Raw genomic sequence first — 25,942 nt, forward strand, 5'->3', positions numbered from 1 at the left:
GGACTCAAAATAGCCAAAGATAATTTCAACAAAAAATGCCTTGTAAATAATTTTTATCTACTTGTGTTTATATATAACAGAAAATACCACCAGTTTGACATAATAAGCTACAGAATAAGACCAGGGCTATCATAGGAAGACTCTCTGGGAGAGCCCGTGCAAAGTTGGTTCATGTGACCTGCATTTTTCTTTTGCACCTAAAGTCACCTCTTCATTTTCTCTTTTTCTTTAAAAATTTGTATTGACATATAGTTGATCTACAATGTTGCATTTGTTTCAAGTGTACAGCTAGTGATTCAGTTATTTGGTCGTGGTGTTCAGTCGCTCAGTGACTCTGACCCCATGAATTGCAGCACGCCAGGCATCTCTGTCCTTCAGCATCTCTCAGAGCTTCCTCAAACTCAATGTCCATTGAGTCGGTGATGCCATCCAACCATCTCATCCTCTGTCATCCCCTTCTCCTCTTGCCTTCAATCTTTCCCATATCAGGGTCTTTTCTAATGAGTAAGCTCTTTGCATCATGTGGCTGAAGTATTGGAGTTTCAGCTTCAAAACCAGTCCTTCCAATTAATATTCAGGGTTGATTTCTTTTAGAATGGACTGATTTGATTTCCTTGTAGGCCAAGGGACTCTCAAGAGTCTTCTCCAACACCAAAGTTCAAAAGTATCAATTCTTTGGCAGTCAGCTTTCTTTATGGTCCAACTATCACATCCATATGACTACTGGAAAAATCATAGCTTTGACTCGATGTACCTTTGTTGGCAAAGTAATGTCTCTGCTTTTTCATATGCTGTCTAGGATGATCATTGCTTTTCTTCCAAGGAACAAGCATATTTTAACTTCATGTCTGCAGTCACCATCTGCAGTGATTTTAAAGCCCAAAAAAATAAAGTCTCTGTTTCCATTGTTTACCCTTCTATTTGCCATAAGTGATGGGACCAGATGCCATGATCTGAGTTTTCTGAATGTTCAGTTTTAAGTCAGCTTTTTCACTCTCCTCTTTCACTTTCATCAAGAGGCTCTTTAGTTCCTCTTCATTTTCTGCCATAGGGTGGTGTCATCTGCATATCTGAGGTTATTGATTTTTCTCCCAGCAATCTTGATTCCGGTTTGTGATTCATGCAGCCCATAATTTCACATGATGTACTTTGCATATAAGTTAAATAAGCAGGGTGACAATATAGAACCTTGATGTACTCCTTTCCCAATTTGGAATCAGTCTGCTGTACCATATCTGGTTCAAACTGTTGCTTCTTGACCTGCATACAGATTTCTCAAGAGGCAGGTCAGGTGGTCTGGTATTCCCATCTCTTGAAGAATTTTCCATAGTTTGTTGTGATACACACAGTCAGTGGCTCTAGCGTCAATGAATCAGAAGTAGATTTTATCTGGAATTCTCTTGCTTTTTCAATGATCCAACAGATGTTGGCAATTTGGTCTCTGGTTCCTCTGCCTTTTCTAAATCCAGCTTGAACATCTAGAAGTTCTCAGTTCTTGTACTGTTGAAGCCTGGCTTGGAGAATTTTGAGCATTCTTTGCTAGAATGTGAGATGAGTGCAATTGTGTGACAGTTTGAACATTCTTTGGCATTGCCTTTCTTTGGGATTGGAATGAAAACTCACCTTTTCTAGTCCTGTGGCCACTGCTGGGTTTTCCAAATTTGCTGGCATATTGAGTGCAGTACTTTCACAGCATCATCTTTTAGGACTTGAAATAGCTCAGCTGGAATTCCATCACCTCCACTAGTTTTGTTCGTAGCCCACTTGACTTCACATTCAAGGATATCTGGCTGTAGGTGAGTGATCACACCATTGTGGTTATCTGCGTCATTAAGATCTTTTCTGTATAGTTTTTCTGTGTATTCCTGCTACGTCTTCTTATTATCTTTTGCTTCTGATAGGTCCATACTGTTTCTGTCCTTTATTATAAGTGCCCATCTTTGCATGAATATCTCTGATTTTTTTGAAGAGATCTCTAGTCTTTCCCATTCTATTGTTTTCCTCCATTTCTTTGTACTGATCACTTAGGAAGTCTTTCTTATCTCTCCTTGCTTTCTTTGGAACTCTGCATTCTAAGGGGTATATCTTTCCTTTTCTCTTTTGCCTTTCACTTCTTTTCTTTCCTCAGCTATTTGTAAGTTATACATGTAACATCCATTCTGTTTCAGATTCTTGAGTTATACATATACATATATCCATTCTGTTTCAGATTATTTTCCCGTATAGGTTATTACAGAGTATTGAGAACAGTTCTCTGTGTTATACAGCAGGTCCTTGTTAGTTAGCTATGTTTTATATAGCAGTACTCTTGCCTGGAAAATCCCATGGACGGAGGAGCCTGGTAGGCTGCAGTCCATGGGGTCGTGAAGAGTCAGACACGACTGAGTGACTTCACTTTCACTTTTCACTTTCATTCACTGGAGAAGGAAATGGCAATGCACTCCAGTGTTCTTGCCTGGGGAATGCCAGGGACAGCGGAGCCTGGTGGGCTGCCATCTATGGGGTCACACAGAGTCAGACACGACTGAAGCGACTTAGCAGTAGCAGCAGCAGTATATATGTTAATCCCAATATTCTGTTTTTTTAATCCAAGAAGATATTCTAATGAATTTTGCTGTTGTTAAAGTATTGTTTTTCATGACAAGAAAAATCTTATCAAATTGAAATAATACACCCAATAACCCAGAGGATGCAAGGAAGAGAACTGAGAGATCCAGGGGCAGAAACTGTACTGCCATATCACAGGAAAGTCATGTAGCTTTCCTGAGCCCCCAAATCTGGGAAAGTAACCTATCTGTCGACATAAGTGAGTCAAAAGTGATCATGCCTGTGAAGTACAGTACCTAGTAAAAGGATAGATGTCTGTAGATGTACGTAAAACTAAAAACAATTCCACTTGAAAGATAAAGCTCCTAAATCATACCAGAGTTGTTCTAAAGTGAGCTCTGACCCTCTGAAAACCTATAAAGTGCGGGCTACACTTTTGGTTCCATGGAACTCAAATTGTGGCAAATTTCTCATTAAGGAGAAAACAGGAAATGAATTTTTCCAAGACCGTTTTAGCTGACTCAGTGGCTAAGTAAAAACTGTACATCTTTTTTTTTTTTTTCCAGAAAAATCTGAAAATTGTATTTCTTTTTTTTTTTTTTTTTTTTTTTGCAATTTCACATATGCTGGAAGTCACCAAACAAAAAAATATTTTAAAACAGCAAATCAAGATGAAGCTAGTTTGATGAACAAAACAGATGAATGTTTAACCTTAGTTAATTTATATGGTTAAAAAAAATCCACTTATTTGAAAATTATATTAAATTTGCTATCTTCTATGTATCTTATGGACTTCCCTGGTGGCTCAGATGATAAAGAGTCCACCTGCAATGCAGGAGACTTAGGTTCAACCTTGGGTTTGGAAGGAAATGGCAACGCATTCCAGTATTCTTGCCTAGAGAATTTCATGGATAGAGGAGCCTGGTGGGCTACAGTCCATGGGATCACAGTCAGACACGACTGAGCAACTTCCACTAATATGTTTTAATTATAATAATATTTTTGAAATATTGTGTATACTATTACATGTAACCAGTGCATACAATGCATATCTCCATTTTTCCTATTGAAACATAATGAGATGATTGATTAATTAACAGTCACTAATGGAAAAATCATCACACTGGAGTAAAAGCTTCACACATGAATTTGGGTGGGCAGGAAACAAAATATTTAGTCCATAGCATGACCCAATAATTTTCCATTGTATGGAAATACTACATTTTGCTTATCATTTCATTATTTGACAGGCATTTAGGTTGTTCCCACTTTTTGGTTATTATAAATAACGCTACTATGAACACTTGTACACAAGTTGTGTGTGGATGCATGCTTTCAGTATACCCATGTATCTTGGGTATACACCTAGGCATGGAATTGCTAGCTCATATAACAACTCTGTGTTTAACCATTCAAGGAACTGCCAATCTGATTTCTCAATGGCTGTATCATTATATATATATATATCAGATCAGGTCAGATCAGTCGCTCAGTCATGTCCGACTCTTTGTGACATATATATATATATATATATATATATATATATATAAAATTTATATATATATTTGTTGCTGTACCAGCATTATATTAAGACTCTGATTTCTCCAAATCTTCACCAATGCTTATTATTGTCTGTCTTTCTTATTATAACCATCCATCTTATTGGGTGTGAAGTAATACCTCATTGTGGTCTTGATTTTTATTTCCCTAATGACTAATAAATTTGAATGTGCTTTCACACGTTTATTGTCATTTTTCTTTTTTTTTTTAGTGTTCTCACACGTTAATTTTTTTTTTCTTGGAGTATAGTTGATCTGGAGTATAGCAAGAAGGTCCAAACAGTCCATCCTAAAGGAAATCAGCCCTGGGTGTTCATTGGAAGGACTGATGCTGAAGCTGAAACTCCAATACTTTGGCCACTGGATGCGAAGAACCTGACTCATTGGAAAAGACCCTGATGCTGGGAAAGATTGAGGGCAGGAGGAGAAGGGGACAACAGAGGATGAGATGGTTGGATGGCATCACCAACTCAATGAACATGAGTCTGAGTAAACTCCGGGAGTTGGTGATGGACAGGGAAGCCTGGTGTGCTGCAGTCCATGGGGTCACAAAGAGTAGGACATGACTGAGTGAATGAACTTAACTAAACTGAAAGGACAAATACACAAGAATACACAGAAGAACTGTACAAAAAAGGTCTTATTGACCTGGATAACCACAATAATGTGATACCTCACCTAGAGCCAGACGTCCTGGAGTGTGAGGTCAAGTGGGCCTTAGGAATTCTCACAATCAACAAAGCTAGTGGAGGTGATGGAACTCCAGCTGAGCCATTTCAAATCCTAAAAGATGATGCTTTTACAGTGCTGCACTCAATATGTCAGCAAACATGGAAAACTGAGCAGTGGCCACAGGCCTGGAAAAGGTAGTTTTCATTTCAATCCCAAAGAAGAACAATGCCAAAGAATGTTCAAACTACCACACAATTGTACTCATTTCACATTAGCAAGATAATGCTCAAAATCCCTCAAGCTAGGCTTCAACAGTACATAAACTGAGAACTTCCAGATGTATAAGCTAAATTTAGTAAAGTCAGGAACCAGAGATCAAATTGCCAAAATCCACTGGATCATAGACAAAGCAAGGAAATTCCAGAAAAACATCTGCTTCGTTGATTATGTTAAAGCCTTTGACTGTGTGGAAAATTCTTCAAGATATGGGAATATCAGACCACCTTACCTGCCTCCTGAGAAACTTGTATGTCAGTCAAGAAGCAACAGTTAGAACTAGATATGAAACAAAGGACTGGTTCCAAATTAGACAAGGAGTACATCAAGGCTGTATATTGTCACTCTGCTTGTTTAACTTAGGTACAGAGTATATCATGTGAAATGCCAGGCTGAATGAAGCTCAAGCTGGAATCAAGATTGCCCGGAGAAATATCAATAATGTCAGATATGGAGATGACACCATTCTAATGGCAGAAAGTGAAGAGGAACTAAAGAGCCTCTTGAAGCTGAAAGAGGAGAGTGAAAAAGCTGACTTAAAACTCAACATTCAGAAAACTAAGATCATGGCATCTGGTCCTATCACTTCATGGCAAATAGATGGGAAAAAAATGGAAACAGTGACAGATTTCATTTTCTTGGGCCCCAAAATCACTGTGGACACTGACTGCAGCCATGACATTAAGAAACAACTCTCCTGAAAATTATTTGCGTTGAAGTATTTTTGATTTATGAATTTCTACCAATTGAATTTTCATATGCCTCTCTGATTAAAAACTACTGTAGATCATTCTCTCACCAGTCTTTAACCTTTCATCAAAAAGAAAAAAAAAAAAATCTTCATACTCTCCGTTTCGTAACTAACTTCACTTGTCTTTAATGGCTTTCAACAGTCTTTGGCCACCTGATGCGAAGAGCTGACTCATTTGAAAAGACCGTTATTCTGGGAAAGATTGACGGCAGGAGGAGAAGAGAATGACAGAGGATGAGATGGTTGGGTGGTATCACCGACTCGATGGACATGGGTTTGGGTGGACTTTGGGAGTTGGTGATGGACAGGGGGGCCTGGCGTGCTGCAGTTCATGGGGTTGCAAAGAGTCTGACATGACTGAGCAACTAAACTGAAGTGAACTGAACAGTCTTAATCCACAGTAGGATTTTGATACACTCTTCTGTACAATATAAGTTTCTTGAGTGAATTTTCTGTTTTCCTATCTACAGAATAAATGTTCCAACTAAAACCATTTGGTACAGTGTTGTACCAACTGGTACGTGATTGTACCAAGTGAGCAATTCCATGATTGCTCAGCAAATATTTGCACCTAACTACCCATCTTAATAAGAGCCGTCGACAGTTCTAAAGCTCTCTGTGGATGTGTGCTCAGTCGCTCAGTCTTGTCGGACTCTTTGCCACCATATGGACTGTAGCCTGCCTGTCTCCTCTGTCAATGGGATTTCTCAGGCAAGAATACTGGAGTGTGTTGCCATTTCCTCCTCCAGGGGATCGTCCTGACCCAGGAATCAAACCCACATCTCCTGCATCTCCTGCATTGGCAGGTGGATTCTTTATCACTGCGCCACCTAGGAAGCCCCTAAAGCTCTCTGCTGCTAAGTCACTTTAGTCATGTCTGACTCTGTGCGACCCCATAGACAGCAGCACACCAGGCTCCCCCATCCCTGGGATTCTCCAGACAAGAACACTGGAGTGGGTTGCCATTTCCTTCTCCAATGCATGAAAGTGAAAAGTGAAAGTAAAGTCGCTCAGTCGTGTCCGACTCTTCGCGACCCCATGGACTGCAGCCCACCAGGCTCCTCCGTCCATGGAATTTTCCCAGGCAAGAGTACTGGAGTGGGGTGCCATTGCCTTCTCCACTAGTGGTTTTAATCCAGTTTTGATATATATTGTTCAGAAGTTCTTCATATTTCACCTAAATCCACCAATAAAGCATCTTCTTTTTCCATAGACAGCAGAAAGGAAGAATATTGTATCACAACAAAAATTATTCATAGTTCCAAGAACAAATAAATCATTATGCAATTCCTTTACTCTAGTTTAATTTTAATTTTACTTTATAAATTACTCTTTATACTTTATTTTCAAGAAATATTTTTATTGAAAAAGTCTAAAACTTATGTTATAATTAAATTACTAAAATAAATGCATATTCTAATATCTTGTGTTGATCATTTTCAATTGATTAGATTAATTGTGAACCATTAGAGTAGTACAGGACTTCTGGAATGTAATAATAAATACTAGTCTACTCATGATTAATCTTTTGTTAAAACATACCTTTTTTCTACAACTTCCAAAGTGTGAATCTTTGCCAAAAGCATTTCAAACCCATAATCTTTTAATGAAGCAAGATCAAAATCAGGTAAGAAGCTAATAGTTAACTGATTGCCAATAGTTCTAGGTACTTAGTTAGTTTATAAAATCAAGACCAAGAAAAACACCTAACTACAACTAAACTACTTCTATTTCAAACAATGGAACACTTTAGTTCAGTACTGAAAGTTACAAAAGTCATTTTATAAACTAAGTACCTAGAACTATTAGCAATCAGTTAACTAATTATTAGCTTCTTTTCTGATTCTCAAAAACAAAAATGTATTTTTGATATAAGCAAAAATGTATTTTGATATAAGCAAATGTACTTTGCTTAAAAATGTATTTTGATATAAGCAAATGTATTTTGATATAAGCAAAATTTTTCAAGTGCTTTTTCAGAAATTCCCCATCTGTGTTTTCACCTCCCTTAAACATACCTAGAACACCAATGATATTCTGGTGTCAACTCTCAAGGCATCAGAACATTTGATTCAGTTTTCAGTGTGTTACACACTCAAGCATTTTGAAATCTTTTTTAAAAAAACAGAAACCAAGAACTAGATCTTTAAAATGAAATTATCTAGTTACCAAAAGATGCATTCCTCAGCTCATACAAAAAAATATAGCTACCACACCTATGAAAGTAGAAAGAATATGAAATTTCCTTATTTCATCTGCTAACATACCTAGATAGATCATGAACTGAGAATTACAATAAAATATGCCTTTGTCTTGAAAAATACTGTTTTGTTAATTATGTATTTTCATGCCTTGAAAAAAGAACTTATTTGGACTAATTCAAGGGTATCATATAAGAACCTTATAGCAAAAGTTTTTAATGAAAGTATACAAAACCTCCCTTGGTCCCATTATGACTGCAGAAGATAATTTTAAAGCCAAAATCTTAAAAGCCTTGAAGTCTAGACTCAATATCCTGTACCAATTGTAGTGCCAGTTTCCTTTCAACCACTCTCTTCAAAACAGAGATGAGTGTCACCAATCCCCACACCAGCAGAAACACAGAGCCCCCTGGAAGCAACAAAGACTTTCTATAGACTCAAAGAATTCATCACTTCTTCTGAGAATAAATCATGCATCCTTTCATACGTTCAACTGAATTTATTCATCTTGTCATTTCAGGATTCAAGAAAGCCTCTTTCAAATTAAAGAAATGAATCAAGAAGAAGATTCAAATAAAGAATTCTTAAATGCTTACTAACAGTCTAACAATGATTTTAAAAGATTTCTTCAAAACATCAGTAAGAAACATAATCAGTACCATAATTCACAGAGCTTCTAAATTTAAAATCCACAGTGTTGTTTTATAAAGTTCTTCGATGGTGGTCAGATTTTACTGTATCAGTGGAATCATTTGTAATAGGAAAGAAACATATTCATAAGTAAACCTAGTGGGACTTGATGAACTAATTTGTAGATAACAGACCAACGCTTGCTTTTAAGATTAAAGAATATTTTGCGGTCATGACAATGCCAAACATCATTCTTTGGGAGACCAAAAAGTTGCATATACTGGTTACAAATGTATTAAAACCTGTAGACCAATGGGATGTTTATGTGTTTTAATTCAAAATGCACTCTAAGAGTTATTCTCAATAGGTTTTAAAACATAACCCTGGAACTAGCACTATTACAATAATAAAGATAATTGAATTTTCAAAATGTTCTCAGTTGTTAAATGTGAGTTGCCTTCACCCTAAGTGCCTTGTGAAATTCTTAACAGCAGATATCAGGTTTAAAAGGTTGTTTCACTCAACACATACCAAGGAAGTGCCACTCCTGGTTCCTGTAAGAGGAGTGGGGAAAAAAAAATCTTACAAATATGTACTGACTTTAAAAAGCTTGCCATACAATTGCAAATCAAATAAGAGCAACATCAAAACTAGTGGGGTTTTTGTTTCCTCTTACCTTTCTCCTTTAAGTAAAAAATAAAGCCAAGTGAGCAAATAAAGACACGTCCACATTGCTAGTATATAATAAAGTGGATTATTCCATGTGGGAAACACGACAGCAATTCAACATTAACTTCCCTCAAGGATTTTCTGCCCCTGACCTCTGTGCATAAAATGGCATGTCAAATAATTACACCACAGAAAAGGTGAGGAAACAAAAAACCTACTTGTCTCTTAAGTAAATGATAACTTGGACCACCTCAGCAGTTAACACACACTACAAAGAGAAGCATAAGATGTGGTTTAGTGAAAATTCAAAAGGTATGAGGAAATGAAACAAAAGCCTCTATGAGTCAATGTCCTCAAATACAATACAATGATCCCCACATCTGCATCTCTGGAAAAATGATACGGCAAGTGTGTGCAAAATAAAATGACTTGAGGCATCCTTAACAAAGAAAGATGTGCTCACCTCCATAGATCCAGAAAGTGTGGCATCCTATCTTTCATCCTCGTGGGGCTCCAGAGATCTTAGCTCAAAGAGTGGAACCCAAGTTCTGCCTGCAAGTCCTCACCAAGAGCCATTGCACCCTGAGCACAGTGGGTGGGCTGGTGATCAGAGAACTAAGGATGTGATGGATCAGACACTTGAGAAGAAAAGCTACGATAAACACAAGACATTGCTGGGTTCCAACCAGCACAGAACAGCTATGATGAACAGTGGGGGAAACGATGACAGTTCAGGTAACTTGGTCACCAACTTCCAGCAAAAGCCAAGTAGCTGACTGACTTGATAATTTGTCAAAAATGAATGTGCACAGTTATTGTGTCAACTACAAGTAAATTTGGCATGATGCTGTTCCCTTACTGCCCTGTCTCCCCATCCACCTAACTGCACAAGGTAAATTCAGAGTGATTTAGTAAGAAGTTAAGAAAACATATTTCCAACAACTGAGAATTCCTTGAAGCAATCTGATTTTGTGCCATTCCTTGGCACAAAAATGGAAATACAACCTGACAAACTTCATATGTTTGAAAAACAAAGAAACACTGCAAAACACGCAAAAGCCAGGCCTTATATTTTTATAATGTATTATAATAACCATATCATGCTTACAGGAGAAAATAAAACACAGACAGGCAAAAGCAGGCATCAAAACGCAAACTGGGGAGGAAAAATAAGCAGAGTAACCAAAACGTGATTAAACCAAACTTTTGTCATGTAGACTCTTCCTTATGCATACATATTCAGAGAGTATGATATTTTCTGTAAACATAGAATATTATATTTTTATACTATGGTTTAATAAAGTATCAGACTTTATTATATTCCAAGAGATTTTCCCAACCCAAGGATCAAACCCAGGTCTTCCACTTTGTAGGCGGATTCTTTACCAGCTAAGCCACCAGGGAAGCCCAAGAATAGTTGAGTGGGTATCCTATACCTTCTCCAGCAGACCACCCCAACCTAGGAATCGAACCGGGGTCTCCTGCATTGCAAGCAGATTCTTTACCAGCTGAGCTACCAGGGAAGCCATTATATTTTATGTAAACATAGACTATTATATTTTTATACTATGGTTTACAAACACAATAATGTAGAGACATTTAAATTATTCCAATTTTTCAATATGATGAATAGTACAGAGCAGACAGATGGGATGAAAGTTACTAAACAAAATCATGCAAAAATGTAGAAAAATATGAAGTGGACAAAAGAAGTTTTGCAAAACACATGAGAAGTTAACAAAATTGATGAATCAGAAAATTCTAATGATTGAAGAGCTTCACTTTTAACCAAATTGTCATTTAAACCTGTTTATCTACTTGCTTTGAACCCAAATATTTTTAATCAATACATGTGCTATGAAGAGTTTGGTGTGTATCAGTATGGGCTTTTTACATAGATTTGTTACATAAATGGTAGTTAAAGATTAGACTAGTGTACTCATCTCCAAAGGCTGCTATAAAAATATACCATAAACTTTGTAGCTGAAAGCAACAGAATGCTATTCGCTCACAGCTCTAGAGGCTGGAAGTCTGCACTCCCCCAGAGGCTCCAGGGGAGACCATCCCTTGCGTTTTCTGCCTTCTTGCCAGCATCCCTTGGTTTGCGGCCCCATCACTCCAATATCACTGTCTCCCTTGAGAAACTTCAGTTCTGCTCTTGACTGATTAGATCTGCTTCCCTTCAGACAAGCCAGGATAGCCCACATCAAAGATCCTTAATCACACCTACAAAGACCCTGTTTTCAGATACAATAACACTTACCTGTTTTAGTTATTAAGATCTGATACCCTGGCGGGGAACACTTTTCAGTCTACTATGCCTAGTAGATTCTTAGAAATTCTAGAAATCTACCTAGTAGATTCATAGAGATTCTTCTAAAACTGTCTTGAATTTGACCTACTTTTTCTTATTGGAATTACATTAGTCCCCATTTTCTGTATCTATGCTAATTATGCAAATCATGGGCCTCTTCTTTAAATGGCTTTGCTACTGTCCCATTTGAAAATATAGGATCACCTCCCCAGCTGAAATAAATTCTTCTTGACTCTACTTCCTGTTCATTGCTCGGTCTTCCTGCACCTCCATCTGTGAGGTAAGACCTTGAGAACCATCCTTTTTCATATTGCTCACATCCAATTGACCCCTGGGCATTATTGTTGCTTTCTTAGTTCATTTCAAATTAGACACCCTCTCCTCTTCCCAACTCTGAATGTCCCTGCTTTAGTGGGAGGTGGGGCTATAGGGCTCAGCTGGCCTCCTGTCATGCTCTGCCCTCCACCTCAGCCCACTTCCCATTCTCATTCTGCTGTTGGAGTGACATTCCTAAAATGTCACTGAACACCTTGCTTCCCTCCTTAGAACCCTGACAGCTCTCAGATTCAAGTCCAAATAGCACAGACATGCAAGACACGTTTTAATTTGGCCTCTACCTACCCCCGCAACCTCATTTATTATTTCTATCCCATCCCCTCCATCTATTCTAAGCAGTCAACTAATGTCAGTTTTCTCATGTTTTGAAACATGTTACAGGTTGCTGCCTTAGGAGGCCAAACAACTGCTGCTAAGTCGCTTCAGTCATGTCTGACTCTGTGGGACCCCATGGACTGCAGCCAACCAGGCTTCTCCGTCCATGGGATTCTCCAGGCAAGAACACTGGAGTGGGTTGCCATTTCCTTCTCCAATGCATGCATGAAAGTGGAAAGTGAAAGTGAAGTCGCTCAGTCGTGTCTGACTCTTAGTGACCCCATGGACTGCAGCCTACCAGGCTCCTCCATCCATGGGATTTTCCAGGCAACAGTACTGGAGTGGGGTGCCATTGCCTTCTCCCGGCCAAACAACTAGACAACTCTTTTTCTTCCTCCAGAATTTGGCCAAGAGAGCATCCTGTTTACTCTTTAAATAGATAAATTTTATACAGTAGTATGTGAATTATATCTCAATAAATGGTTATTAAAATAAGAATACATCCTTTTCAATGATGTCCCATTTAGCATCACATACATCTCTGCCAACTTTGCAAGCCTCCTCCATCCCCACCTCGTGTCTCACTCCAGAACATTTTATACAATGTTTTTGTCTATTGGTACATCTGACTCCTTGAGGGCATGACCATGACAAATTCATCTTCATTTCCTCCTCAATTAATATAATGTCTGGCACAAAGCAGACAGTAGACGCTTATTGAATGAATGACCAAAAGATAATAATTCTTAAACACAGTGATATATGGTTGAAACAAATGCTAATAAATCCAGCAAGTGGTAGAACTGAGTTTGTTACCTGGATTGAAGTTAACTGAGAATCATTTGCCACTCAGAAAGTAAATTACCCTTAGGACTAAAGTACTCTTATGTGAAGCGAATCGCCAGTCCAGGTTCGATGCATGATACAGGGCTCTCGGGGCTGGTGCACTGGGATGACCCAGAGGGATGGGATGGGGAGGGACATAGAGGGGGTTCAGGATGGGGAACACATGTACACCCGTGGCGGATTCATGTCAATGTGTGGCAAAACCAATACAATATTGTAAAGTAATTAGCCTCCAATTAAAATAAATAAATTTAAAAATAAATAAATAAATAAATAAAGTACTCTTAGGATTGATCAATACCAGCCTTTAAGTTTCAAAGAACAGGCCTGTGCATACAGTTGTACTTTAAAGCAATATCATCATTTCCCAGTAAAATACATCCTTTATCCTCAATTTTAATTACAAGAGTTAGTGTTCACATTTATCAATGTTTGCAGGGATGAATCACCATCCTGCTTCTACAAGCTGTGTTTAACTTTAAAACGTTTATATAAGCTCTCTGTCCTTCCTACTTAAGCACCACTAATTTTCTTGGCTGCCACATTTATAGAACAAATAAAGTGAACACATTCCTTTTAGTGGGGCCAAATATCTTCATCACAAATACTTAAAACCAGCATCACACACAACAGAGGAGTCTTCATTTCTTTGCATCACAAAATCTAATACAATTTTTTTTTCCTGTTTTTCAAAGCTTTTTCACACACGAAAAAATATCTGATCTTTGGTAAAGATCAATCTTCATGGGATATATTTCTAAAAACCAAAGTTTCAGTGACTGGCAAAATAACAGAAAAACATAATGATATACACTCTTAATTGGAAGAGAATACAGACCAGAAGAATTATATCCAGATAACATGGGCAAACTTTATATATTTAATCTTCTAATTGCTTTCCCAACAGAGTACATCTGGTGCAGCAAACCTTGCTTCCTTCCCACCAGTCAGCAGGAAGGACAGAGGAGTCAGAGAAAAAGGATTACATGATCTTTCCTTGCCTTCTCTGAACTGATGGCATGGGCAGAGGAGGGGATGAAGTCCCACTCTATAACTCCCAGCTTTCTATCTGCCGGTTTAGGAGGAGAGGTTAAACCTAAATACCTTCACTATCCACTGCCATGATTCCTTGTCATGTCAAGCACCTGCTTGTCATTTTTGTGATACAGATTCATTCAGTACATAAATTTCCTGTTAGCAAAACCTTACCCAGTTTGTAAAAGAAGGCTGACTATCTTAATACTTTACAGCATTCCACAGTTCCTATACATCTGGGAGGAGAAGAGGAGAACTTAAATAGTCAAAGGATTTCATGATGGATGTAGAACATCATCCTTTAGAACTGAATCCAGAAGGTACTCACAGGTTCTCCTCGAGATCCATCCTGCCCCGGAGCACCTGGTGGTCCTGCTTCTCCCTTTTAATGATAAAAAGAAACAGAGAATGCCATTTGCAGGTATGCTCACTAAAATAGTAATATGCAGCATTACGTATATGCAACATTACCAGCTTCCCCAGGGGCTCAGTTAGTAAAGAATCCGCCTGCAATGCGGGAAACCTGTGTTCGATCCCTGGATTGGGAAGATCCTCTGGAAGAGGGCCTGACAACCCACTCCAGTATTCTGGCCTGGAGAATCCCCATGGACAGAGTAGACTGGCAGGCTACAGTCCATGGGGTCGCCAAGAGTTGGACATGACTGAGAGACTAAGCACACAGCACATATATACCAAAGCACATTAGATACAGAAAATTAAAATTACCTCTGGATTTCTTTCCTCATTTAAAAAAATTTGAAGTTTAGTTAATTTACAATGCTGTATTAGTTTCAGGTGTACAGCAAAGTCATTCAGTCACACATACATATGCAGGCATATATATATACATATATGTGTGTGTGTGTGTATAGTTTTTGAGGGTTTTTTCCCATTATATATATATATATATATATATATATATATATATATAGTTTTTGAGGTTTTTTCCCATTATAGTTTATTACAAGATACTGAATATAGTTCCTTGGGCTATACAATAGGTCCTTGTTGTCTGGATTATTGATATCAACTTTTCCTGACATCAAATAACTCATTCTGAAATCCATAAGGTGACTGTATAAACATCAAACCTATACATGACAGAAGATAATGGAGTAGTCATAAGATAACTGGGATACATGTATACTCATTCTTAGGAGAACAGGATGATTCTGTCTTCAAAGTAAATGTGACTTATATTTACATCAGTCCTTTTCATAGTTTTACTTTTACTTTAAAACTGATCACCCTGTTGGATATGTGACCTTACCCCTCAAGAGTTACATTTTAAAATCAAAACAAAGCTTTCATTAAGAATGTAGTTACTATAGGTTATTACTTGAAATTATTCAGCACTTTAATCTGGTATTAGTTTAAAATAAACATATATAATGTGTATTTTAGGTAGCTGTTAAAATTATAATAGTTTTCAGTTATATATCTTTAAATTATTCTGCTCAAATTATTTATGCACCTTATTTTACATCCACTTTCTGGCATGCTCTAAGTTTTGAATCCATTGCTAGCATGCAAAAACATATCATGACATTATGCTTACTAAAAATAAGTATTAGCTGAATTTAATTCTAAAGGGTATAATATCCACAGATCAATATGGCCATTAAACTGTCTGGACAAAAATACAGGGCAGTTGGGAAAAGTCCCTTGAAATAGATGTTTTAGGCTTCTTAAAACCTATTGGTCATAAAGAGCCATGAGGTTGTATGTCTGTTTGGCAAAGTATTATGTCTTAACAAGCAAAGTTCTCTGCAAACAATTATGCCACATGTGAATTGTACCAGAGAGTACATTTCATTGGATATGAGAGCAAAATAGAAAGTAGAACCAAAATGAAAATATTTTTCTTGTAAATAACTCACATATCTGAGTCCAGGTAAGTTTAAAAGGTGGAGGCGGGGGCGGGGGGGAAGTCTCAGAATACATGTGTTAAAGCACGTGTCAGCACCATTTTTCATAGCTTCATATCCTAATGAACTCCCCAAATTGTAAAAAATGAACCACAGAGGAAGAACCAATAACACTTGGCTAACACAATCACCCTTAGAAAAAAATCCAACTATAACACATTATATAAACACTGCTTCTCCCACTTTTATGAATTCTTGCATTCCATTAGCACAGTTACAACTAAAGCCAAATATTTCATCTATTCCAGTTTTATTTACAAACACTAGATGACAGTTGAGAATAGAAGGGGGCAAAAGATAATGTTTTCCTGTAAATTAACCAAACTAGAGGTCAGGGTGGTCCTACCAACCCAATATTTCTACAGAAAAGTTTATAAAAATACCAAAGAGAAACAAAAATGGCTGTCAGATTCACAAAAGCAACAAGTTCAAAAGCCTGAAAATTTAGAGAAAAGAACTATGTCAAGTTCTGACACTGGAGGATCAGTACTGCAGCTTTGGGCAGGAAAAAGCTCTTTGCAAGCAAGAGCTCTCAGCAAAATGTCCCTTTGTCTTGACACTAACTTTAAACCAGGAACCCTTTGTTCTACTTATCTCCAGTCCTGACACACTTTTCAGATCTTTGGATCACACAATATTTTGCCTAACTTTCTGATTCTTTCTGGAGATAAAAGAAGTATAATAGAAGTGAAGAATAAGCATTTGACAGATGATCAGATACCTTCCCCAGCTTCTGGTTCAGTAATCTTCCAAACAAACTGTGGGAACCAGACAAGATCTAAAGAAAGATTATGAGGAGTCGACAAGCCTGCACTCAAGTGGCACGCAGCGGGGCTGGCAAGGACTCTGACCCCCATCCCAGTGATCGACTGATATTGCTTCCTACTTCTTTTGAAAGCTTTCATGGCTGAGCAGAATCTTCAGAGATGTTTTTGGGAGACACAAGTTCACCTTCTCCCTAGACAGCTGACATTCTGATTAAAGGCGACTTTCCTCCCCACCAACATTTGTGAGTATTGATTTTGTAAAAGTTGAGCAGCAGGACCCAATTTGATCATGTAAGGAGGAACCACCCATGTCAGTGGTTCTCAAGGATGGTCCCTACTCAAGCCAGATCAGCTTCACCTCACTTGGGAACTTTTCCAAAATGCAAAATTTGGGGCCTTGCTACAAACCCACTGAGTCAGAAATTCTGGATGGTGGGGCCCAGCAATTTATGTGAACAGAAAATTCTGATGATTTGAGAACCATGGCAGACTTGTGAGTCATTAGGTAACTTAACTTCCAGGTATTAGCATATGTGATTGTCATACTGAAGCAAATCCATAGTTTAGATCATCTGTATATAAATTAAAGGGGGCAGGAGAGTTGTCCAACAGTTGTTCAGTTGCTCAGTCGTGTCCAACTCTTTGCAACCCCATGGACTACAGTAAGCCAGATTTCCCTGTACTTCACCATCTCCCAGAGAAGCTGAAACTCCAATACTTTGGCCACCTGATAGGAAGAGTTGACTCAATGGAAAAGACCCTGATGCAGGGGAAAAGTGAAGGCAGGAGAAGGGGACAACGGAGAATGAGATGGTTGGATGGCATCACTGACTCAATGGACACGAGTCTGAGCAAACTTTGGGAGATGGTGAAGGACAGGGGAGCCTGGCATGCTACAGTCCATGGGGTCGCAAAGACTCAGAGATAACTGAGTGAACAACAACAATGTATTCACTGAGTCAGTGATGCCATTCAATCATCTCGTCCTCTGTCATCCCTGTTCCTCCTGCCTTCAATCTTTCCCAGCATCAGGGTCTTTTCCAAAGAGTAGGCTCTTCCCATGAGGTGGCCAAAGTATTGGAGCTTCAGCTTCAGCATCAATCCTTCTAATGAATATTCAGGGTTGATTTCCTTTAGAATTAACTGGTTTGATCTCCTTGCAGTCCAAGAGACACTCAAGAGTCTTCTCCAGCACCACAGTTCAAAAGCATGAATTCCTCAGTGCTCAGCCATCTTTATGGTCCAACTCTTGCATCCTTACATGACTGCTGGGAAAACCATAGATTTGACTAGATGGACCTTTGTTGGCAAAGTAATATGTCTGCTTTTTAGCACTTTTCTTCCAAGGAGCAAGCGTCTTTTAATTTCCTGGCTGCAGTTACCATCCGCAGTGATTTTGGCGCCCAGGAAAATAAAATCTGTCACTGTTTACACTTTTTCGCCATCTATTTGCCATGAAGTGATGGGATCAGGTGCCATGATCTTAGTTTTTTGAATGCTGAGTTTTAAGACAGCTTTTCACTCTCCTCTTTCACATTCATCAAGAGGCTCTTTGGTTCCTCTTCGTCTTCTGACATAACAGTGGTGTCATCTGCATATCTAAGGTTATTGATATTTCTCCCAGCAATCTTGATTCCAGCTTATGATTCATCCAGCCCAGCAGTTTGCATGATGTACTCTGCAAATAAGTTAAATAAGCAGGATGACAATATACAGCCTTGACGTACTCCTTTCCCAATTTTGAACCAGTCCATTGTTTCATGTCCAGTTCTAACTTTGCTTCTTGTCTTGAATACAGGTTTGCCCAACAGTAGGAACGACTAATTTGGGATTACATAACCACTTTGGTTGGTAAAGACTTCCCCTTTCATTACTTTGATCATTAACTCCATCTTAATATGTTACTCTGATTAAGAGGTTTTTTTTTTTTAAAAAAAAAAGTCACCATCAGCAACATGTATCAGTAATGAAGTTCCACAATTATTTGAAAATTTAATTTCTTCTTATTCTTTGTACTTCTTCTGACTATCACAAGAGTGATAGTCAAAAGGATACAGAATCATACGAATAAAACAGCATCTACTCTTTATAATGTATAGCAGAGATTCTCCAACTCTAGCTGTACCAGAATCATCTGGAGTGTTAGATAAACTGCAGATGGCGGACCCCACTCCAGAGTTTCTAATTCAACAGGTGCTGATACTGCTGGTCTTGCAACCACACTTTGAGAACCACACTGGTTCTAACCCAGATCTCAAGGAAGAGACTCTACACCCTTTCTGCACTCACCCACCCATCCCTAGTGAACCACAATGGCTTTGTCTGGCTTTGCACTTGGTACTGAGTTTTATAATGGCCAGATTGTTCAGCAAGTATCTCATTTATGTAGGCACTGGTTTCCTGGCTTGCACAGTCTTTAAAGGATAGAAACACATCCTATAGGAGTTTTTTTAATCACCCAGAATGTTTAGAATTGTGGTGAACATAATATAAGACTATATGTACAATTGCTGGAGCATGTCAAGGTAGGCAAAATGGATGATTTATTGTCAAATGCTCGATTTGGGGAAGATAAAGGAAATGGGATAGAGCTATTTGCAAAAGGAAATGGGATAGAGCATTTGTGGACAGAACTATTGCAAATGCTGTCGGAGGATTATGCAGTGTAATTACAATAAGATGATGGCCAGTAATCTTGACCCATGAATGATCTCTTCACTGTTTTAAAAATGTTTCATTGGGACATGAAAGGAGGATTTCTGCTTATTTTTCTTCCATAAAATTTTCCAATGCTATACACAACTATTTTATGAAATTCAGTACTGTATCCAGAACTTAACTTCATTACTTGATTCCTTTCATGACCTGGAGATCCTGGTATATACCAATATGTTTGGCTGGTAGGAAAAAAGTCATGTAGCATGTCTCAACGTCTAATTTATCATTTTGCTATTCTATTATTAATTCCTTCCTTATATAAGATAAATAGAAAATGTCATGCTAAACATTATTCCTCAATCCAGTCTCTGCAGCTAATGTCAAAGATGATTTATTCTACAGCAAACCAGTTATTTTTAAAAAGCAAATTTAACCAAAAACAGAGATGTGAAACTTGCATCGCATGTGTATTACTTTTCATGTGGTGGTCTTTGGTACTTACCCACAAAAATGAAAGCATGAGGTGTAATTTAGTATGTGGCCATTGCAACCCTCAAAATCTGGTGGAAGGTGTGTGACCATGAAAATATAATTTAATTTTGAAGAAGATCCTTACTTTGTTATTAAACACTATAATTTACCTTTGATCTTATTCCATGGTTTATTCTTAGTACGTAAACAAAACTCTAGTATGCCAGAGAATATATTAAAGATGTAAGACTGGGTAAGCTCCTCCAGGCTAACCAAATAAACACAAGAAATTTGGAAGACATCATGCATAAAGGGATCACACAAACTAGGCCTGAAATTCAGGCTATGCCATGTAAAGGACAGTACACTTTGGGGTAAATTCCTTAATTGCTCTTAATTTGATTTTAATTTCAAAATGACATTGATATTCTCAACTTCATAGATTTTTCTTTTTAGGAAAATTAAATAAGAGTCTTTGTGAAAGTGCCTTGAACATCTCTAGAAACAGAAGGGAAGATTCAGGAAAGTTAGCTACTCTACTGCCATCAAAGGGTTTGGAATTTTAACAGTTCTTTAACTATTATGATTTGTTTCAGGCTACACTATTTTCAAATAATATGTTACTTTTCTATTTGACTGCTATGGTTTGGCATTATAATTTAGGGAAAATGAATTACTTTTTAAGTGCTTGGAAAAAAAAAACCCACATTGATTATTTCATTGTTTCTACGGGCCAGAAGACTGGGCATGACTTTACTGAATTATCTGTGTGCGTGCACGAATGCTAAGTCCCTGCACTCGTGTTCAACTCTGTGTGACACTGTGGACTATAGCCCATCAGGCTCCTCTGTCCATGGGAGTCTCCAGGCAAGAACACTGGAGTGGGTTGCCATGCCCTCCTCCAGAGGATCTTCCCAACCCAGGGACTGAACCCACACCTTTTATGTCTCCTGCATTGACAGGTGGGTTCTTTACCACTAATGCCACCTGGGAAGCCCAGTTCTCTGAATAGGGTCTTACAAAGTGGTAACCAGGAGGTCTGCTGGGTTGTGTTCTCATCTGGAGGCCTGACTGCAAAAGTATCGACATCCACGTTAACTCACTTCATTGGCAGAATTGAGCAAGTAGGCTCTAAATGGAGCCCCTCATAATGTACCATCATTACTGGAGTGATACCTGTTGGTTACAAGCAAGTCATAGGTCCCAGGCACACTCAAAAGTAGGGAATTAAAAAAGACATGAGCACCAGCAGGTGGGGGTCACTTTCCAGTCTTCCTGCCCCAATTATTGTCACATATCCCTATAAGGGTTGTACTGCTTGCCTGGACACTAACAATATATGAAACTGTCTGTTTACTCACAGTCTGGACAAGAAGATTGGATTTTCAACTCAAGCTTTTGAACTTTTGTCAACCTAATGGGTGGGTAATTGTACCTTGGTAAAACTTCAATTTGTATTTCTCTTATTATGAGTGAAGTTGAACATCTCTGTACATTTAAGGGCCACTTTACACCTTTTTTTTGGCTTTGAGAATAATATATTCATGTCTTTTCCCCTCATCTATGTATTTATATATATTGAAATATAATTGATTTATAATACTATAAGTCAAATAACTTTTGATTAGACAGTGGAAGTGATGAATAGATTCAAGGGATTAGATCTGGTAGAAGCCTGAGGAACTCTGGATGGAGGTTTGTAACATTGTACAGCGAGCAGTGACTAAAATCATCCTCAAGAAAATTAAATGCAAGAAGGCAAAGTGGTTGTCTGAGGAGGCTTCACAAATAGCTGAAGAAAGAAGGGAAATGAAAGGCAAGGGAGAAGGGCAAAGCTATGCCCAACTGAATTCAGAGTTCCAAAGAAGGGCAAGGAGAGACAAGAAGTCCTTCTTAAGTGAACAATCCAAGGAAATAGAGGAAAAAAATAGAATGGGAAAGACTAGAGATCTCTTCAAGAAAATTAGAGATACCAAGGAAACATTTCATGCAAAGATGGGCTCAATAAAGGACAGAAACTGTATGGACCTAACAGAAGAAGAAGATATTAAGAAGAGGTGGCAAGAATACACAGAAGAATTGTACAAAGAATATCTTAATGACCCAGATAACCATGATGGTATGATCACTCACCTAGAACCAGACATTCTGGAATGAGAAGTCAAGTGGACCTTAGGAAGCATCGTTACAAACAAAGCTAGAGAAGGTGAATGAATTCCAACTAAGCTACTTCAAATGCCAAAAGATGATACTGTTGAAGTGCTGCACTGAATATGCTAGCAAATTTGGAAAACTCAGCAGTGGCCATAGGACTGAGAAAAGTCAGTTTTCATTCATCACAAATAAGGGTGATGCCAAAGAATGTACTGACTAGCGTACATCTCACACAATAGCAAATTTTTATATATATAGCACCACATGATTCCTGGTTGGTTGAATCATCCATGGATTCACATTCATGGATACAGAGAAACAATAAACACAAAGGGCAGACTATAAATTATACTTGGATTTTCAACTGTGGGGAAGGTTATACCCATAACCCTAGTGTTGTACAAGGGTAAACTGTAACACCATAATCAAGGGACCAAGGTTAACATACCAATGATCAGACATGTGGATGGTATTTACTCAGATATAATGAGAAGGACACTCGGTTCAGTTCAGTCACTCAGTCGTGTCTGACTCTTCGAGATCCTATAAATCACAGCACGCCAGACCTCCCTGACCATCACCAACTCCCGGAGTTCACTCAAACTCATGTCCATTGAGTCAGTGATGCCATCCAGCCATCTCATCCTCTGTCGTCCCCTTCTCCTCCTGCCTCCAATCCCTTCCAGCATCAGAGCCTTCCAATGAGTCAACTCTTCGCATGAGGTGGCCAAAGTACTGGAGTTTCAGCTTCAGTATCAGTCCTTCCAATGAACACCCAGGACTAATCTCCTTTAGAATGGACTGGTTGGATCTCCTTCCAGTCCAAGGGACTCTCAAGAGTCTTCTCCAATACCTCAGTTCAAAATCATCAATTCTTCGGCACTCAGCTTTCTTCACAGTCCAACTCTCACATCCATACATGACCACTGGAAAAACCATAGCCTTGACTAGACGGACGTTTGTTGGCAAAGTAATATCTCTGCTTTTCAATTAGGTTGGTCACAACTTTTCTTCCAAGGAGTAAGCGTCTTTTAATTTCATGGCTGCAATCACCATCTGCAGTGATTTTGCAGCCCCCCAAAACAAGTCTGACATTGTTTCCACTGTTTCCCCATCTATTTCTCATGAAGTGATGGGACCAGATGCCATGATCTTCATTTTCTGAATGCTGAGCTTTAAGCCAACTTTTTCACTCTCCTCTTGCACTTTCATCAAGAAGCTTTTTAGTTCCTCTTCACTTTCTGCCATAAGGGTGGTGTCATCTGCATATCTGAGGTTATTGATATTTCTCCAGGCAATCTTGACTCCAGCTTGTGCTTCTTCCAGCCCAGCGTTTCTCATGATGTACTCTGCATGTAAGTTAAATAAGCAGGGTGACAATATACGAGCCTTGACGTACTCCTTTTCCTATTTGGAACCAGTCTGTTGTTCCATGTCCAGTTCTAACTGTTGCTTCTTGACCTGCATATAGGTTTCTCAAGAGGCAGGTCAGGTGGTCTGGTATTCCTATCTCTTTCAGAATTTTCCACAGTTTATTGTGATCCACACAGTCAAAGGCTTTGGCATAGTCAATAAAGCAGAAATAGATGTTTTTCTGGAACTCTCTTGCTTTTTCCATGATCCAGCAGATGTTGGCAATTTGATCTCTGGTTCCTCTGCCTTTTCTATATCCAGCTTGAACATCTGGAAGTTCATGGTTCACGCATTGCTGAAGCCTGGCTTGGAGAATTTTGAGCATTACTTTACTAGCATGAGAGATGAGTGCAATTGTGCGGTAGTTTGAGTATTCTTTGGCATTGCCTTTCTTTGGGATTGGAATAAAAACTGACCTTTTCCAGTCCTGTGGCCACTGCTGAGTTTTCCAAATTTGCTGGCATATTGAGTGTAGCACTTTCACAGCATCATCTTTCAGGATTTGAAATAGCTCAACTGGAATTCCATCACCTCCAGTAGCTTTGTTCGTAATGATGCTTTCTAAGGCCCACTTGACTTCACACCCCAGGATATCTGGTTCTAGGTGAGTGATCACACCATCGTGATTATCTTGGTCGTGAAGATCTTTTTTGTACAGTTCTTCTGTGTATTCTTGCCACCTCTTCTTAATATCTTTTGCTTCTGTTAGGTCCATACCATTTCTGTCCTTTATTGAGCCCATCTTTGCATGAAATGTTCCCTTGGTATCTCTAATTTTCTTGAAGAAATCTCTAGTCTTTCCCATTCTGTTGTTTTCCTCTATTTCTTTGCATTGATTGCTGAGGAAGGCTTTCTTATCTCTCCTTGCTAGAAGGACACTCACCTCTGTGTTATCCTTCTCCACCACCCCTGAAATAATTCCAGTCTAATCAGACAAATGTGAACTGACTGACATTCTAACAGAAACCCTAACCAATGCTCTGCAAAACTGTTATAAAAAGTAAGAAAAGACTAATAAATCATCACAGATAAGAAGAGACTAAGGAGTCATGATAAGGAAAAAAAAAAAAAGGAATGTGGTGTATTCTGGATTGGATCCTGGAACAGAAAAAGGACCTTCATGGAAAACTAATGAAATCCAAATAAAGTATGGAGTTCAGATTAATTTACAGGAATTTGACAATACTGATTTCTTAGTTTTAACAAATGCATCATAGCAACATCATGAGAAACTTGGTAAGGTGTATAAGGAAACCTCACTGTACTATTTATCTACAACTTCTCTGTAAATACAAAAGTACTCCAAACTAAAAAATTTCTTTAACAAGCCCCAGAAATTTCTGTTGTTGTTGTTAGAAAATTTCATGCTGATACTAAAACTTATGTGAAGTTTACATGAACCTCAATTATTTATTACAATTTTAAAAAGAAAAACAAATTTAGAGACTTAAACTACCTAATTTCAAGACTTATTCTGGGCTTCCCTGGTGGCTCAGACAGTAAAGAATCCACCTGCAACACAGGAGACATGGGTTTGATTCCTGGGTTTGGAAGATCCCGTGGAGGAGGGCACGGCAACCCACTCCAGTATTCTTGCCTGGAGAATCCCCATGGACAGAAGAGCCTGGCGGGATACAGTCCATGGAGTCACAAAGAATCAGACACCACTGAAGTGACTTAGCACACACACAGATGAGTAAAACAGAATCAAGAGTTCAAAAATCAGTTAACACATATATTGATCAATTGATACGTAGCAAAAATGCTCAAGTAATTCTATGGGAAATGAAAACCTTGCAATAAATGGCGTTGGAATGACCAGGTCTCCAGGGAGAAAAGGGAAGAAAATAACTTTAACTTTTATATCACAGAGGAATTAAAATAATCAAAATGGATCATAGAACTAAATTTGTAAACTCAGTTCAGTTCAGTAGCTCAGTCATGTCCAACTCTTTGAGCCCCCATGGACTGCAGGATGCCAGGCTTCCCTGTCCATCACCAACTCCCAGAGCTTACTCAAACTTATGTCCATTGAGTCAGTGATGCCATCCAACCATCTCATTCTCTGTTGTCCCCTTCTCCTCCCACCTCCAACTTTCCCAGCATCAGGGTCTTTTCCAGTGAGTCAGTTCTTTGCATCAGGTGGCCAAAGTATTGGAGTTTCAGCTTCAGATCAATCCTCCTAATGAATATTCAGGACTGATTTCCTTTAGGATTGACTGATTGGATCTCCTTGTAGTCCAAGGGACTCTTAAGAGTCTTCTCCAACACCACAGTTCAAAAGCATCAATTCTTGGGTGCTCAGCTTTCTTTAGAGTCCAACTCTCACATCTGTACATGACTACTGGAAAAACCATAGCCTTGACTAGACAGACCTTTGTTGGTAATGTTTCTGCTTTT

The 25,942-nt window shown here is 38.5% G+C and overlaps 1 protein-coding gene across 3 annotated transcripts in view; it reads right to left on the reverse strand.

Moving 5' to 3' along the window:
• The window catches only part of COL21A1 (collagen type XXI alpha 1 chain), a 236,239-nt gene that overhangs the window by 34,972 nt on the left and 175,325 nt on the right, over positions 1–25,942 (reverse strand). For all 3 annotated transcript variants that reach the window (XM_044931869.2, XM_025272314.3, XM_044931871.2), the window contains one exon: positions 14,480–14,533. In XM_044931869.2, coding sequence (XP_044787804.1) covers positions 14,480–14,533 — 54 coding nt within the window. The remainder of the gene's footprint in view (positions 1–14,479; positions 14,534–25,942) is intronic.

This window comes from Bubalus bubalis, chromosome 2 (genome assembly GCF_019923935.1).
Source record: "Bubalus bubalis isolate 160015118507 breed Murrah chromosome 2, NDDB_SH_1, whole genome shotgun sequence".
NCBI classification, from domain to species: domain Eukaryota; kingdom Metazoa; phylum Chordata; class Mammalia; order Artiodactyla; family Bovidae; genus Bubalus; species Bubalus bubalis.